The 18,564-nt window shown below is 40.1% G+C and overlaps 1 protein-coding gene across 1 annotated transcript in view; it reads left to right on the forward strand.

Annotated features, from left to right (window-relative positions):
• Window positions 1-100: 100 nt before the first annotated feature.
• HMCN1 (hemicentin 1) overlaps window positions 101-18,564 on the forward strand; it is a 240,065-nt gene continuing 221,601 nt past the window's right edge. Inside the window, exon 1 of the mRNA XM_087726175.1 lies at window positions 101-459. Coding sequence (XP_087582301.1) covers window positions 135-459 — 325 coding nt within the window. The 5' untranslated portion in view covers window positions 101-134. The remainder of the gene's footprint in view (window positions 460-18,564) is intronic.

An 18,564-nucleotide genomic window follows, 5' to 3' on the forward strand; every position in this document is an offset into this window, starting at 1 on the left:
TTCTTGTGGGGTGGGGGGAAAGGAAGAGGGAGGGAAGAGGACTTCTGTTGCTGCTTTGAAAAAAGAAGATTGACCCAATGCATTCTTCACAACCGGACTGGACCCTTTGTGATGCTTGAAGTGGAAAGTTGAGCATGTTGCTGAGGTCCCACAGAAAAGGAGGGAAAGCCATGGATTTCCATGACAATGTTTCCCTGCGGGCTGTAGGATTCTGCGCATCACTCTTTCTTGTCCTTATCTTGCCTACCTGTGCCCAAGATGCAGTGGTAGAACCTGAGCCCACCAATGAAGAAATCCCACAAGGAGCATCTACCTTGGCTTTCGTCTTTGATGTGACTGGTTCAATGTATGATGACTTAGTTCAGGTCGTTGAAGGGGCCTCCAAAATTTTGGAAACCTCTTTGAAGAGACCCAAGAGGCCACTTTACAACTTTGCCCTGGTTCCCTTCCATGATCCAGGTAAGGCAGTATTTTCAAGTGCTCTAAAATTGGGAAATACTTAGAAAGACACGCCTGTACAGATAGATGGGCATTTTTAAACGTTTATTTTTAATAACAGAGGGTTTGGAAGGGGTGTGATTAAAATTAGATGCTCTCTGTATATGTCTATGTGTGTGATGCAACAAATAAAAGGACCAGGGATGTATGAGAACAGGTTGTCTTCAAATTTAGATTACAAAAGACATTATAAACATTATAACAATAGAGACAGAATTATTGCTATTCATAAAATAGCGATTGGAAGGAAACTCCCCCAGAAGAAACTTCAAGAGACTTCCTTAATTAAATGAATGTAGCTTCTGCAGCAAATTGATGTGCCAAAATAGGTGCATTGTTTGGGAATTGAATTATGACTTGAAAACAAGAGTTCATGACTCCAGAACATGGTTTTATTAACTGTAAATGGCCTCTGTGGAGAAAATACCCCTAAACATCAGTTTATATTCAGTATACAAACATGCTATGTCATGTTTTCAGTCAATGTTTTATAATTTTTTTTATTGCAAATGAAATACTTTTTTTTAGTAGCCCTTCCCTCAGAATAATAACCGTTAATTTACATGCAGAAGCCTTCACTTACCTGTTATTCCCCGGACTGATGGTTTACAATATAACTCCCTTCACCTTCAGCCAGACAATTAATGCCCATGGGGACTGTCTGTATCCCCCTTTCCCTTCTTTGAGTTGTGAGCCGCCCTGAGTCCCCTTAGGGAAAAGGGTGGCATACAAATGAAATAAAACTATAAAACTCTAAAAAACTCTAACTGTAGTCATCCAGAAGGCTCCAGGTTGGAAAAGGCAGGCTATGTTTTATATATATGCTCCAAAAGCATGATCTTTAATGCTCCCCTGCTGAAATTCATTGTATTTCCCATGAAAAGTTCATGGGACACAATCAAACGTTAAGGCTGATGTTTCAGCTGTCCTTCATTGCTTTTCTTCCACACCCGACTGTTCATGCATTCTTCCTGTTTTCTCTCCCACTCCATAGCATCTGTTTTCTATTCCTTTCTTTAAGACTTTCTCTTCTTTTGACAAACATCTTTGGATGAGCCTTCAAAGAAAGAGAATGCAGACTGTACCTCGGCTGGGGCAGAGGGCAATAAAACCACACAAACTACTACAGACACATGCAAAAAAAAATGTCTGTTTTTAAAAAAATCTGAACTTCCAGCTACTTCTTTCTCCTGATCTATTCTGGAATGAAGTCATCTGGACTTTGTTTGAGTTGTGGGAATGATAAAAAGATATCACTTTTCAGTTATGACTCTATTTGCTGTTTAAGAAAAAAAGGAGCCACTGAATGGTGAAATTCTTAGTACGGTTCATAAAATAATAGGGATGCATGCTTAGAGCTATTTTTCACTAGATGGCCTAGAGTTTCCCCCTTAGAATAAGAATTTGTTTTTCTTTTCTTTTGTTTGCCATTTTTTTTTCAAAAGAGGCACCAACATATTTGAGAGAAACTGTCACATTGCAGTGCAATGTGTACCAGCAGAGGGCCCAACGGGCAAACACTGGAGTCCCATCGTGGTGTTTTAAGATAACATTTTTTTAATCCAACTTTCTTCCAGATTGATAGGGAATTATATGGGGTTAAATTAGATTTCTGTTTGAGCAACTGTCAGTATTTAGGTGACATTGCCATATCCCCAGGGTTCCACCACAAAACCGCGGTAGACTAAAGCGTGTGTGACTAAAGCGCGGTGACAAAACCGCACCGTCAAAACCGCGCGACAACAGCGCGCTGACAACAGCGCGCCGACAGAAGCGTGCTGTAACATAACCCTAAACCTAACCCTAAACCTAACCCTAAACCTTACCTTGTTAAATCATGCTTCTGTCGGCGCGCTTTTGACATCGCGGTTTTAGCGCCGTGGTGTTGTCGGTGCGCTTTTGACGTTCGCGGTTATGTCGTGCCACGGATCGCCAGATCCTAGGGGCAGAAACACACACATAATTTAAGATGTGTTACGTTAACTATAAGCTAGTTTGTGGTGTGATTTTTCAAAATAATGGTTCTGGTGAGAAAAACAGTTATGTTACAGGATAACGACTTGACCAATTATTCCAGTTTTAGATATGGAAGGAATTACTAAAAAGCTTAGAAATGTGAACCCTACTTTTATTGAAGAGGTGCTCCCAGGTGATAACTCTTGCTCCCTCTTGTTAAAGACATTGGATTTTTAAAAAATCACTTCCTTGTCAAGAAGCCACATGATTATGTTTCTTTATGTATAAACATAAATGTCATTACAAAGGGAAGAGCTTTTAATATTATTTTAAAGAAAGGTCTGGTACATCGCTAGCTGCTATCTAAGGACAAAGACATTCCTTGTAAGATGGTCCAGTTGTTAAATGTGCCAGAAAACGAAGTATTTCCATCATGACCAAAACTTAAAGAGCAACAATTGCTCTTCCTCCAACTTTACTTTACAAAAAGGTAAAAACCTGTTGAATGCCACTCAGTATGTACTGAGGTGTTGTATTTTTTAAATTAATGTTGTCCTGGAAATAAATAATGGCTGCATTCCTGAGATTAGGAACTAGACAATAACAGGAAAGGGGAATCTTTATAGATATAAATGTTAGGTGCTCTGGAGAATATAAAAAAGATAATTTACAAGATGTGTTAGCACACATGAAGTTCTATACTTCTGAGCATTAAATAGCGATGCCCTTTGCTTGCACAACTGCTTCAAAAACTGAGACTGGTTGCTAGTGGTATGTATTTGTGCAAAGAGGTAATATTTTACTCAGACTGCTAACACAAAGCGTTACTACAGAATATCAGAATTCCTGAATTCTGGTCTTGGAGGGGGAAAATTTGACATATCCTGATCTGAATTCTAGCAATAGGGTGGAATTTATGACACCAGGTGCTATAATACACCACTCATAAAATATCCCATGGGCCAGAAATTAAAAATATACAGTTAAAACATATTTTAAATGTGATTTGGACAATCTTACTGAAATAATTATACAAAGATAGTTGAATCTTGTGTATAAGATTGATTGTGTATTGAAATCTGAAGTTTTCACTAGAAAATTAATGGATTTTCATGGAAGAGGTTTGGGATTTCATGAAATTTGGCTCTTCTTGTAATATAAAATCTTAGAGAGAGAAGCATTCAGATCTATCTGCTAGTCTTTTTTTCCCAAACCCTTCAGAGACAGAAGATGCAAGACTAGAAAAATATAGCTGAGAGAAGAAGTGTGTAATTGATGCAAAAATGTGAACCGAGGAATTTGTTGGAATCAGGACAGAGATAGTTGGGGAAAGACCCCAGGGCAATGGTTTCTTAGCCTTGGCAAATTTAAGATATGTGATCTTCAACTCCCAGAATTCCCCAGCCAGAGTGTTTCTCAACCTTGGCAACTTTAAGATGTGTGGACTTCAAGTCCTAGAATTCCCCAGCCACTGGTCTAGAGGTTAATTCTTAAGCCCTATTCAATCAAGGCTTTGAAAGTGGCAAGGAGCCAGTGCTTTGGGTCTGAAGGAGACATATTCATGAGGGGAAATATTAGGAACACATGTTGATTGAGCTCAAATGTTGAAAGGCTGATTGAAAGAAGGCTTTGGTGTTACTTGAGCCTCCTCAGCATGTTCCGATATTGGCAATATGTGTTAGGACATCCTGTGTAAGCTGGGGCTCTGCACATTCTCATTTTAATTTGGGCCGACTCCTCTATAGATTTGGCCTTGGACAAAGTTGCATCTTACTCCTGAGTTTGCAAGCCAATGTAAAGTTAATTGACAGCTGGTGGCAGTGGTTGGAATTTCCTGCTTGGAATTATTGTTTAATCAGATTGATTATAATTGGTTCATTACTTGCTCAGGATCTAGATTTTGTAACTGGAGGAAACCTCTCGCCTCGGTCTCTTTTAAAAAAAAGGATTTAAAAAGGAGGTTCTGGTGATTCTTCTGTCTCTGTTTCTGGGTTTACTCAGTGTTAGAAGGGGAGGAAGAAGGGTGAGAGGAAGACAAATGGCATGTGGGGTAGAATGCACTCGCATTTCCTGTTTATATGAGGCCACTGGATGAGGTCCTTGGGGGTCAAACATCTTTGGCATGCTGATGATACCCAGCTGTACATTTTAACCGTTGGCGAATCAGGTGATGCCTTCCAGGTCTTGTCTCAGTATTTGGAGATTCTAGGTTTCTGGATGGGAAGGGGTAAGTTGAAGCTCAACTCTCATGGGATATAGTGATCACTGGGCTAACAACATCTGGACGCACTCCATCTTTAGTTCTGAATGGTGACCATATCAATCCCTTTGGGAAGGGTGCACAATAGCAATAGCAGTTAGATTTATATACCGCTTCATAGGGCTTTCAGCCCTCTCTAAGCGGTTTACAGAGTCAGCATATTGCCCCCAACAACAATCTGGGTCCTCATTTTACCCACCTCGGAAGGATGGAAGGCTGAGTCAACCTTGAGCCGGTGAGATTTGAACAGCCGAACTGCAGAACTGCAGTCAGCTGAAGTAGCCTGCAGTGCTGCATTTAACCACTGCGCCACCTCGGCTCGGATCGGGAGATCTTGGATTCACAACTCATGTCTGTGGCCAGGAAAGCCTTTGCACAGATAGAGTTGAGCCCTTATGTGGACTGGGAAGTTGGTTTTTTAAAAAAATATATATTTTTATTCTTTTTAAACAAAACAACACATACAAAACAAAGCAAGAGAAGAACAAAGAACAACTTTCCTCCATTTCATCAAGCATGCCGTTTGGTTACAAGTTTTGGGGCATCCATTCTTAACCTTAGGATGTGCTGTTTTTTAAATCTATCTTTTTTCCCCTCTGTATTTTATTTTTTTGATTTATTTCTGTACTGTAAGCCGCCCGGAGTCCTACGGGATTGGGCAGCATATAAATGTTATTAAACTTGCAAACTTGCAAACTTTATGATCACTCGAGCAGAGTTAAGCAAGGGTTAAAAGCCGAAAAATTCCTTATGTAGATGAGGCACGTGGTTCTCTTGCCTCCTCCTGTAGAGGGCCTCTTCCTGTAGAGGGCAGGACGCCTCTATGTCGGACATAGCGGCAGGGCGGTCAAAAGCTGCTTTCTTTCTTTTTGCCTCACCAGCCATAAACCTCACCGCACATCACTGGTACAGCTCATGTAGCTGTGGTGACAACTGAACACAATGAGAAGTGCTTAATTTAGACCACTATGTGTTGAACAAGCTGCACGCTCCGGATAGTCTTCAAAAGCAACTCGCGAGGATTCTTACGGGAATGAATTTCATAATTGGAATTCATTTTGAAAGCTAGCTTGATACTTGCACCCAGAATTATTTCCCAACCATACACTGCTCAAGGGCTATAGAAACTATGACTGATTTTTATTCTAGTTTCATACAAAGTTTTGAAAATATGGGAAACAGGAAGGAAAAATAAAGTTTCTCCTTATTTAAGAAGACGCCACGTTTAAAACCACATTTTTAAGCATCTTACCCAGGCTACATTTCCAATTGGCTCTGTGCTTTAAAAAAAATGGAAAGGCAATAGTCTGAATTGGCACTTCTACCTGAGCCTCCATTCCAATTTCCTTCCTTATATTTAACTTATTTATAAGTTAAAGCTATATTCTGCTATTTGGTCAACAAAAGCTGTAATGGCAGCTCATTAAAATACTCTCCACAGCTATACTTACATTCATATTTTCCGTCTGTTTTGATTCAGCATCTCTGCAAACTCCAGAGTTCCGAAATGCAAATTGTGTCAATCTATGCAAGCTAAACTTTTGTCACATTTTCGTAATTTCTTATTAGGGCTGCATTGATTGCAAAGGTGGACATTAACCCAGAAAATACTCCTCTGTACAGGAAGAAGGTAGATTTATCTACAATAATTTTAGCTACAGCATGGATTGTTTTAAAACAATCATTTTTATTTTAGATGATTCAAACCTGTGCACAGAGGGGAACAATCCAGTATTTTAAGCACCTAAAAACTCTGAGCGAAGAGAACAAAAGTTAGATACAATGCACTTTAATAATATAATGCATTGTTATATGCAATGTAACTTAACAAAGAGTAGTAGAGGTAGCCTTTAAGTGGAAGAGATTCTGAGTGTGGATGCAAATGATTTGTGTGACCTTGGGCCCATGTGTAAAAAATGATTCAGTTGGGCTGCAAAAATCCAGATGATCACTGGAAAAAGTTAAAAGAGTTTTCTACTCTCTTTGCTGACATCATATGGATTTTTAAAACCAGGTATGGTAGATCAAGAAAAGTAAAGCCCATGTGTTAGAATTATGTGGAGACTCAGATTCCAGGATGAAAGACTGCCTGGGCTCAACCCTTTCCTTCCCCCATCTTCAGTTCTCACTTCTGTTTCAGGGAGAAGAAGATCTGCAATGCAGTCATATTGTTTAAATTAGTGTTGGGCATAGAAAGAGCTTAGTGTGGGAGCATAGAGAGGGTTAAATGTAAGCAGGAAGCCTATTATAATTTTTAAAGCCTGGGCCACTAGTTAGTTTTCATGAGCTGCCGTATCTCAAGGGAAGCTGAATATTATTGAAACATTTCCTGCATTCTGTTAGGCTGCACAATGGAATGCTAAAAATTGGTTTTGCAAAAGAACTCTTTTTTTTAAAAAAAAACAACAGTTAAGTTTAGCTGGATTGACCTGACTGTTTTTGCTAATCAATGTTTTTGGAAAAGAAGAAGAAAGGAAAAGAGTCATTGGGGAGAAATGATATGTTTTCTTGTTTTGCAATTTCAAATAAAGAGAGGTAAAAGTCATTTCATTTGCAAGCAGATTATGGCTTTTCTTTTCTTTCTTTCTTTTCTTTAAAAAAAAAAAACATTTTGCATGTCCATGGTAGCTCAGTTTGTCTCACTTGGTTTAGCTGATTCTTGATGTCTCAGGTTGATTGGTGTCCTCCTAAAAGATGTTGGTTTTGAAAAGAATCAGAATAGCAATAGCAGTTAGACTTATATACCGCTTCATAGGGCTTTCATCCCTCTCTAAGCGGTTTACAGAGTCAGCATATTGCCCCCAACAACAATCCGGGTCCTCATTTTACCCACCTCGGAAGGATGGAAGGCTGAGTCAACCTTGAGCCGGTGAGATTAGAACCGCTGAACTGCAGATAACAATAGCAATAGCAATAGCAGTTAGACTTATATACCGCTTCATAGGGCTTTCATCCCTCTCTAAGCGGTTTACAGAGTCAGCATATTGCCCCCAACAACAATCCGGGTCCTCATTTTACCCACCTCGGAAGGATGGAAGGCTGAGTCAACCTTGAGCCGGTGAGATTTGAACAGCCGAACTGCAGAACTGCAGTCAGCTGAAGTAGCCTGCAGTGCTGCATTTAACCACTGCGCCACCCCGGCTTACCATCGGTAAGAATGTTCTTACCGATGGTAATTTACAAATACTGTTTCAAAAGTGGTGTTTCCCTATAGGGGAGTGCAGAAGGTACCTTTTTTCCAAGTCATTAAAGCAGCTATGTCTTTTCCCAAGAATTGCAAGCTGCTTCATAAACTGCTCTTGGCTGCTTCCATACAAGCATGGATGTACAGTTCACAGTATAGTAAACTGTTATGGCCCAGCAGGAGCCGTTGGAGCTGCCACCAGACTCCAACAGCGAGGGGCCCTATGAATCGGTTCTGGAGGATGTGGAGGACCCTGGACAGGGTTCCGACTCTGAGCAGGGCGAGGAGAGACTGGTTGGCCACCAGGAGGCGCCTGAGCCTTGGACCAGTGGGGAGGAGACAAGGGAGTGTGATCACGACGTCAGCAGTGAGTTGTTCCTGGATGCCCGGCCCCGAAGAGCTAATAGGCGTCAGGAACAGTTGCACAAGTACAGGAAGTAATTGCACTCAGCTGGTGGTCATTAGGCTCCTCTCCAGACTATAAAAGGACTGCTTGTGCACACACCCCTTTTCCAGAAGTCAACGCAGGAACTAATGTTGCAGAACATTATTGTGAGCTTGGCAGGCTGGATTGCTGCCAAGCCTTATCTGTGCTGGATTTCTGCCCAAGCTTGTCTGTGCCGGTTTGCTGCCAAGGACCTGTCTGTCTGTTCATTAAATGCCGTAACTTATCTTTGGCTCGGAGTGTGTGTTGGTGTGGGACGAGGGGGGTCAGAACAGTAAACTATTTTAAAGATTTTTTTATTACACATAGGTGGTCTTTCTAGCAAAGCACCACTTCTAAAGAATTTGCATAATTCTACTACACATTTGATATTGCGACAATCATTCATGAATGATTTGACCCTTCATTTGTGACCCAGATTGCAGTTTGTTAATGAGTATGAGGATATTATACTAAATGGCTTGGTTGACATCATTGCAGTGCTTTCAGCTAGTGAAATGAAATGGTATGGCTGGAATCCAGTTAAATTCAACTGATATTCTTAGGATCCAATTAAATTTTATGCTAAGGGAAGTCCTTTGGTTATCAAAAGGAAGCAAAGCTGGGAATACCTCTTGAATTATTTGCTTGATATTTGCTTGATTTTTACCCAGTGGATTCTCCTTTGCCCTTTGCGCACCCTAACCAAGTTCCTCGAGTGTAGATGTTGCAGAAATCAAATCATATTTAGTTTCCTTTGCTTTTGCCTCTAACATTGCCTGACAGAAGTGACACTGTATTGCTTGCCTTTGTTCCTCCAGTGGTAGAATCAAAATATTTGTGGATATTTACTGGACTGCATCCAGGTGTTTTGGTTCTGGAGTCAAGGATTCAAATGCAAGCTTGAAATATAATTGTCCATGTGGTACATATCATTTCAATGACCTCTTATCACTTATTTTTATGTACTAAAACAAGAAATGTTTGCATTGCTTTGTCCTTAGGCCAGGAGAGTTGGATCACAGAGGTTTTTTTGTATTTCAATGCAATAACCATACAATGCAGGGGTGGGTTTCAACCGGTTCGCGGCGGTCCCTGCGAACCGGTTGGTCGGCGAACCTGGAAGTAAGTAACTTCCGGGAACGGCGAAGGGCCCACACGCCCGCCCACGCTCCTTACCCGGTTTTGACGAGTTCTGCGCTTCCACGCAGGTGCATGGCACATACAGCGCCTGGGTGATTCTCCGCGAGCAGCTGGATGGCACATACAGTGCCTGCATGAGTCTCCGCGAGCAGCTGGAGCATCGCGCAGGCGCTAAGACGCATGCGTGAACTGCGCGCGTGCACGAGGACGCCTCCGGCCCCGTTCCAACCGAACCGGTTGGAACGGGATTAGCAACCCACCCCTGCTACAATGTGAATACTCAAGGTTTATTCCAAGGCAAAATAGCAAATAGCATAGTAACATAATATGAGACAGCAGTCAAAGAATATACAGGCATACTGAGGACATAATATAACCCAAGGGAGTAATCAAAGAATATTAACACAAGACAGTGATTCTAAATGTTCAAAATATTGAAGAATATCAGCAGATAAAGGAAGAAATATGTTACATTCCTTCTGCTAGTCTGGGAACCCCAGAGAGATAATGATGGGTGGATCCTTTCAAAGCCACTCTCATTTATGTCTCTGACTAACACACTTCTAGTATCATCACAAACATTCCGCACACATTTATCCATTAATCATTAAATAGTCAAGGAGAAATCATACGGGACTCAATGCCAAAACTGTTCGCTAACCATTTCATTTATTCTCACTGATGCTTGACTTCCAGCATATATTATTCTTACTGCATTCAATAACCAACTTCCAACTTTGTACTCATGCAAATATTCCAGAATTATTCAACTTTACCTTGCAAAGCAGCTACTTTAACAAATTGGGTTAATACTTCAATATTTCCTCCAGTTATAATATCTATACCTGCAGTTTCTCTGTTTTTCAACATACTTCCAGGTGTTAACAATTTTTTTTCTTGGATGCTTTTATAGCATCCATCTCACTTTTTCTCTTTCCTATATTGAGCCGAGGTGGCGCAGTGGTTAGGGTGCAGTACTGCAGGCCACTTCAGCTGACTGTTATCTGCAGTTCAACGGTTCAAATCTCACCGGCTCAAGGATGACTCAGCCTTCCATCCTTCCGAGGTGGGTGAAATGAGGACCCAGACTGTGGGGGCGATATGCTGACTCTGTAAACCGCTTGGAGAGGGCTGAAAGCCCTATGAAGCAGTGTATAAGTCTAACTGCTATTGCTATTGTTATCTGCAGTTCAGCGGTTCAAATCTCACCGGCTCAAGGTTGACTCAGCCTTCCATCCTTCTGAGGTGGGTGAAATGAGGACCCAGACTGTGGGGGCGATATGCTGACTCCGTAAACCGCTTGGAGAGGGCTGAAAGCCCTATGAAGCAGTGTATAAGTCTAACTGCTATTGCTATTGTTATCTGCAGTTCAGCGGTTCAAATCTCACCGGCTCAAGGTTGACTCAGCCTTCCATCCTTCCGAGGTGGGTGAAATGAGGACCCAGATTGTGGGGGCGATATGCTGACTCTGTAAACCACTTAGAGAGGGCTGAAAGCCCTATGAAGCGGTATATAAGTCTAACTGCTATTGCTATTGCTATATCATCATGATTCCCACTCAAAACTTGAAATTTCCCCTTCTCTCTCTTCTGTGGCTTCCCAAATCTCTACTTAAAAAAAAATTCAATATTTTATTTACAGCAAAATGCTTTGCATTTTTTTCTGCTTCTTTTAATCTTAACCCTTTCTCTCTCTGTGTTCTTCAAACTTCCCTTTTTCTTCATATACATTATATATGGTTGTACAGCAATTACCCGCTTAGATGCTTTTTAAAAAAATTACAGTCGTTTTTGTTTCCTTGCTTCCCATTAGCACAATGCCATGATCTTCTGTATGCACTCTGTTATATAATTATTTTAATTCCGTTGCAAACAATCTCTAAATAATCTCTTCTTCGCTTCAGTTTGCTTTATATTCTTTTGCATTCTCAGACTTGTAAATGGTCCCTTTGGAATATTATATATTTTCCCCACCCACCAATTTAATTCATGCATAAACTGACACCTTCACTTCCCTACATATACTCATCAACTCTGCTCCTATAATTAAATATATTGTTTAGATGTAATACACATTTCCCTAGTTTTACAAATAATAGCAATAGCAATAGCAGTTAGACTTATATACCGCTTCATAGGGCTTTCAGCCCTCTCTAAGCGGTTTACAGAGTCAGCATATCCCCCCCCACAGTCTGGGTCCTCATTTCACCCACCTCGGAAGGATGGAAGGCTGAGTCAACCTTTGAGCCGGTGAGATTAGAACCGCTGAACTGCAGATAACAGTCAGCTGAAGTAGCCTGCAGTACTGCACCCTAACCACTGCGCCACCTTGGCATATACATTTTCTTTCTTCTCTTTTTGAGCCTCTTCAACTTTTTCATTTCCAGAGTTGGGGAATGGCTCTCCTTCAATCACATAATATTTGGCACATTCAAACAGAAATACATCAATATATAATCGATTAAAATCAAGCCATTGCCTAACTCAGTGTTTCCCAACCTTGGCAACTTGAAGATGTCTGGACTTCAACTCCCAGAATTCCCCAGCCAGCGAATGCTGGCTGGGGAATTCTGGGAGTTGAAGTCCGGACATCTTCAAGTTGCTAAGGTTGGGAAACACTGGCCTAACTGATGATACGATGCTTGCTGTCAACCATGAAGCTGAGCCATCTTGGAGCATCACTGTTGCCACACAGGAGCTGAGGGATAGGGAGGGGGGGATTTGAGATAATTGGGGCTTTGTAGCCAAAATAAAATACTTTCTCTTGGAAACCAAGGACATTCTCACACCTGGTCGGAGGAAGGAGGAGTGAGAGCCGTGATTGGACCATGTGACTGATTGTTTTGAGAAAGTGTAAAACTTTTATTTTTAATTAGATGAAAACCACAGAAACCTTCAGAGTTCAGTTTTCACCAGATTTGTGCCAATATGATATGTCTAATAAAGCTGTTCTTTGAGGAATCTACATGCCTCAGAGTTTTTCTTGCCATGGGTCTATTCAGTGATGGGTTTCTAATTTTTTTTACTATTGGTTCACTCATGCGCAGAAGCATCCGGGACGGTGGACGGAGCCTCCCACCACCTATACTACCAGTTCACCTGATCTGGGTCGAACCAGGAGCAACCCACTCTGGGTCTATTACCCTGACACTTGCTGTGTCAATTATTCCCAGTATGGGTTTCAAAATTTTTTGGAACCTGTTCTGTAGATGTGGCCTGCTTTCTGGGTCCACTGGTGGAACCTCTTCTAACCGGTTCAGTAGATTTGACGAACTGGTTCTACCGAACAGGTGCGAACTGGTAGGAACCCACCTCTGGTCTGGATTCACAAGAAGACTCTTTACTTGTAATGCAAGTGTTAACGCTCAGAGAAAGTTCAGCGTAGAACAAAGCTGTTTTGTCAACAGGACTTTCGAGGAATCCATTTTGGAGAATGGAGAATTTGAGAAGGGAAATAAGAGTTCCCTCTTTACCGAGGAGCATTTTCCTTACCTTCGGGTAATCCTCTGGCAATGCTGATTGGCTGAATAACATCGTTTTCTGAAAAAAGTAGCAATAGCAATAGCAATAGCAGTTAGACTTATATACCGCTTCATAGGGCTTTCAGCCCTCTCTAAGCGGTTTACAGAGTCAGCATATCGCCCCCAACAATCTGGGTCCTCATTTTACCCACCTCGGAAGGATGGAAGGATGAGTCAACCTTGAGCCGGTGAGATTAGAACCGCTGAACTGCAGATAACAGTCAGCTGAAGTGGCCTGCAGTACTGCATCCTAACCACTGTGCCACCTCGGCTCCTATAAGTAACCTAAGAAATGGATAATTGGTATTGGTGATATCTTTGCTGCATTTTGTAAGCACATCACTGGAATAAATGTGGAGACCTTCTTAACTGAGACAGCAGTTGCACAAACGTAACAACTTCACAAAGTATTCTGGCACTTTAATGCTTCAGATCTCACTCAAGCTTCCATAAATTAGAAAGGATTTTATGAATATTTTTATGTCATAACTACATTTGCTAATCTTTTAAGGGGTCACAAAACTGTTGTTTTTTTTGGTTCTAAACATTATAATCTGGCTAACCCTATAAAAGCTGGTTTTCCAAGTTTTTCTCCTTTTTCTTTTCTAGCATTTTATTTAATGAACCCCTGGTTTTATAAGTGTTATATTGCAGAGCACCTAAAGAAGAGAATCATGCTCTGGTCCAGCTCTTATTTTCCAACTTATTTTAAAGGTTTAACTGTAGATATACCATTAGGTTGAATTTTATTACACTTACAGCCTTTGTCTACAGGGGGAAAAAGTGCGTGCATTTAAAATACAGATGGTTTATTGGCCAAATAGGCGTTCCATTAGTCATGTTTCGAAGTAACTGCCTAGCTTAGCTAGGAAGAAAAATATCAAAGGGAATCACACCTTTCAGGCATAAAAGTGAAATATTTCTTTGGAAATGTTTTTTTAAGGAACTGGCTCTCTCCCAGGGATTTAAGGGGTTAGAGTATTTTTCTAATATATCTTAGGCTTGCAGAATTAGCTTGCGTAGCAGGATGTGTTCACTTAACATGTGCAAGGAACATCTGGAATCTCATCCATCCATGGTTTTTTTTAGCCACAGTAGGTCTATTAGTAATATTAGTTTTGGCATTGATTTTGTGTGTGGAGGCAGCATTCACAATTAAAGTATTTTCTTTTCTTTTGGGTACCGTATATACACACACACACACACACACACACACACACAGAGAGAGAGAGAGAGAGAGAGAGAGAGAGAGAGAGAGAGAGAGAGAGAGAGAGAGAGAGAGAGTGATGAGGCAATTCCATTCCCCTTGAAAGAGTAGCAGGCAAGTGCATATAATATATTTGGAAAAGGAAGTTCTTAAAAAGCCAGATTGGATGTAACAGTATATTAAATGGATAAAGTACGCTATAAATAATCTTATATAAGATCCCTTCTCCAATAAAGACATGTTTTAGTGAGCATCTGTTTTTGGAGTCCAATTCCTTTTCTCTTGCAATTGGGATTCTCGAGGAAGTTACTTGTCTCTTATCTGCTTGACTTGCCTTTCTGCAAAATTGGTACTTTCTGATTAGCTCCGCTCATCCCAACCAACTTATGAAATGTGGAGATAATTTCACTCAATCTTTCCCAATTGACAATGGCTTTGTTTAATTGTACTTTGCTCAGAAGTTGCTTTCGTATGAAATAGAGCGGGTTCATAATGTAGAAGGTACAAGCTTTGCTATTAATAAGTGAGGAAAGTATCATTAAACCTCAAAGGGGAATTAGAAGCCATTTCATGACATAGTTGAAGGACCCAGGGCCATAGCTTTCATACACAATACAATATGGTGATATTTCATATTAATAAAAACAGAAGGATTGGCAACCTGTTGCCTGCAGTGTCTTTAGATGGCATCTATATAAACATCCACACACCCCCAATTTAGTAACATGTACAAGAAAAACTAGCAAGGTTTTGTTCTGACTCGAGATTTTAGTGACAGTATTGAAATCTGGTGAAATTATGAGTTAGAATATAACAGATTTTGGAGCTGTCAGATGAAACCTTAGGATAAGAGCATTGAATGAATTAAGCCTCTTTTTAATTTAAGTGATTGCATAAGATCATCCACTTATACCCAATCCCTAAAAGGTTTACCATCCTCTGGAAAACAACATTGTCGGCACCTCACACTACGTTGAATTCAGTAGCATTAAATGTGTAGCATTAAATATCGTGGTACATATCTGGGGTAATATTGAAGTTGATCTGAGCAGAATTCCTTGCCTTTCCTACTCTTGTCAAAATGTCCAGGTATCTAGGACACCTTAATTTCTTTCTTCTTTTACTTTGAAATTTAGTTTGTCACAGCTACATCATAGGGGACTTGATAAAGGAACACATAAAGCCCTGGAACTTCAAATGTGAACCAGATTCTTTGATGTGGTTCAATATTAAGTGCTTAATCTTTTTCACAATGTAATGGCCAGCCTGCCTTAAGAACATGAATGCTACTTTTTCAATGATTGAAAAAATATATATCTTTCACACACCGTAAGTTATATTCTTGTGGAATGCATGGATTCTCTGGTTGAATGAACAATATTAATGTTGTACATTCCAGTTCTTTATTTCCCACTGGAAAGGATTTTGATCTACTGATATTCCAGATTGGTTACATTAAAACATTCCATCTACAATGCTTCAATGATTAGAACATTGCAAATGGAGGATTTCATCATAATTTATCTGGGCTATCACTAAAATAAATTCTTTCCAGTGAGAATAAGCAAATTGGAAGGCACCATGGTCAGAGAGAGTTAGAAACCAAACTCTGCACCAAAATAGGTCAAACCTTCATAGACTTTTCAGACTGAAATGCATATAACTACTTTCTATGTTTCATATGCGTTTGCTAGAACAATCTGCTTCAAAACTTTATTGGGAATAGCTCCTAAATTAGGATTTGGCATTATATCCATTTATTTGGGGATTGTTCAAATTATTTTGTTATTGTCCTTGCAATGTAGCAATTATAGGAATGGAAACCCCAAATATATATAATTATAGATATATGTCGAGAAAGCAACAGGAAGGATTACTTACATATAGTAATTATCCAATTTATTATCTGGATAATAGAGAGTTTTATATATCACAGTTCAGCTCAGCAAAGCTTTTTAATTTGTTTGTGTTTATTTAAAAATCAAGTCTTCCTGATTTTCTGGAGCCCTGAATATATATCAAGATTACAGAAGAGCAATATTTGAGGTAAGTTGTACAAGGATATAGAATAGAATAGAATTCTTTATTGGCCACGTGTGATGAGATGCACAAGGAATTTGTCTCGGGTGCATAAACTCACAGTACATATCAGAGGTGGGTTCCTACCAGTTCGCACCTATTCGGTAGAACCGGTTCGTCAAATCTACCGAACCGGTTAGAAGAGGTTCCACCAGTGGACCCGGAAAGCAGGCCACACCTACAGAAGAGGTTCCAACATTTTTTGAAACCCACCACTGGTCCTTGGATATGATTATTCTACACTATCATGCTCCTATTTATAAAACTCAGTGCCTCTGTGAAAGGTAAGGATGACTACTGCGTTTGTGGTGCAATCAGAGCATTGTGTGTGTTGAAGTTGTTTTAACGCAAACCAAAGATGCCTTTTGAAAAACAAGTTTACATCCTATTCTTATGCATGCCAGTGCTGTGTGTGAGGGAATTTAAGGTGGTTCTGACAAGTGTCGTCGGCATCTTCATGTCTGGTCACATGGGTGGCAAGCCACTCCCACAAAGGAGGCCACACCCACAGAGTAGTTTCGAACAATTTTTGAAACCCACCACTGGTCCATATACACAGCAAATAATAGGTCATAGGTCATATAACCATAGTTAGAATCATTAATCATAAGTTACAAGCAACAACTGATAAATCATAAGAAACCAATAGGAGGAGATTGTAGGAAAGATGAGAAGATGAGAAATGAGATAGTGGTGTGGGAATGAAGTGTTCAGTAGAATGATGGCACCAGGGCTGGTGATGGAGGAGGAACTATCTTTATGTCTTGTTGTTTTGACATGTAATGCTTTATAGCAGTGCCCTTAGAAGAGAAGTTGAAATAGATTATGTCCAGGACGTGAGAAGTCTGTAGATATTTTCTCAGCCCTCTTTCTGGTTTATGCAGTACACACAAATCCTCAATGGCTGGTTGCGATTGTTTTTCTGCAGTCATAACTCATATATGGTTCTACAACTGAATTTCCACTCCCATCCGGTCACATGGGTGGCAAGCCACTCGCACAAAGGAGGCCACACCCACAGAGTAGGTTCGAACCATTTTTGAAACCCACCACTGGCCTGAATGGATATTTTTCAAGGAAGTAATCTGAAGAATTGAAGTCAACACTGTGGAGTTCATTGTTAAGTTCTAGAAAAGAGCATTGCTTCTCAAAAATAGCATTGATGAGCTGGACTAAGTGCTGGAAACACAATCAAAGTCACTAGGACGATGAAATGATTCCATTACAATTAAAATTGCAATGCGTGCGCCTTTCTTATTTAGAAAGAAAAAAACAAGCAAGAGTAGACATAATAGGATGTTCTGCAAGGATTACGTGCTATTTCTTTCCTGTCCTCCTTGTGAACTTTCCATTGGCATCTGATTGCTACTGTGGGAAAACAGCGCTGGAGTAGAGAATTCTTCTCACATTCTCATGTTAGTTTATTTAGGGATTAATGTGACTAATTGGTAACATTCCTCAATAACAAGAATCGGATTATTATAATACTGGAGTAGAAGAAAAAAGATTGAAGCAGCTGTGTGCCCTTTATGCAGAGGACACGCAACTACTGGGAGACTGATAATTATATTTTGTCTGTTGGAAAGGATGTTCACTCAAAGGGCTCTTCCAGACAGCCACAGCAAAGTGTTATCTATCAAGCTTTGAGCCAGTAGAAAATTAGGCCAGCATGAACTGTGTTTCTCACATTGCTGCTATCTTTTCGACAAGAGGAATAAAGTTGAAGGAGGATGATTTTGTGACACACCTACTAAAGGCCAAGATAATGAAGTATGGTGTAATTGTTTCATGTTTTTAATGGGGGGTCCTTGACCCAGGTTTATTGTTAATATTTTATATTAGGATTCTATTGAATCAGAAAAATGGTTCTATCTCATATACTGAGATGCAATCCTTTGGATTTTTATTATCTTGGCTCAAAGTAATTTGTTATATGTAAAATCAAGTTTTCCTGAAAGGATTTGTTATGGAACATGGTGGGCACTATCAGGAAATGCTTACATTAGGCGCAAGTGAGGAATAAATATGAAAATTAATATAGACCTTATTTTTTTATATAAGTGAGAAATGAAAGTACCTACTACAACAAAATGTGGAGTCCTTGGCGCTCTCTAAGTTTGGTGGTTTTCTTGCAGATGTTTCACTACTAAAGTAGGTAACACCATCAACCATGTTTCACTACTAAAGTAGGTTAACACCATCAACCATGTTTCACTACTAAAGTAGGTTAACACCATCAACCATGTTTCACTACTAAAGTAGGTTAACACCATCAACCATGTTTCACTACTAA

This window comes from Thamnophis sirtalis, unplaced genomic scaffold (genome assembly GCF_051295495.1).
Source record: "Thamnophis sirtalis isolate CommonGarterSnake01/CBP01778 unplaced genomic scaffold, rThaSir2_p1.2 scaffold_12, whole genome shotgun sequence".
Classification (NCBI taxonomy): Eukaryota; Metazoa; Chordata; class Lepidosauria; order Squamata; family Natricidae; genus Thamnophis; species Thamnophis sirtalis.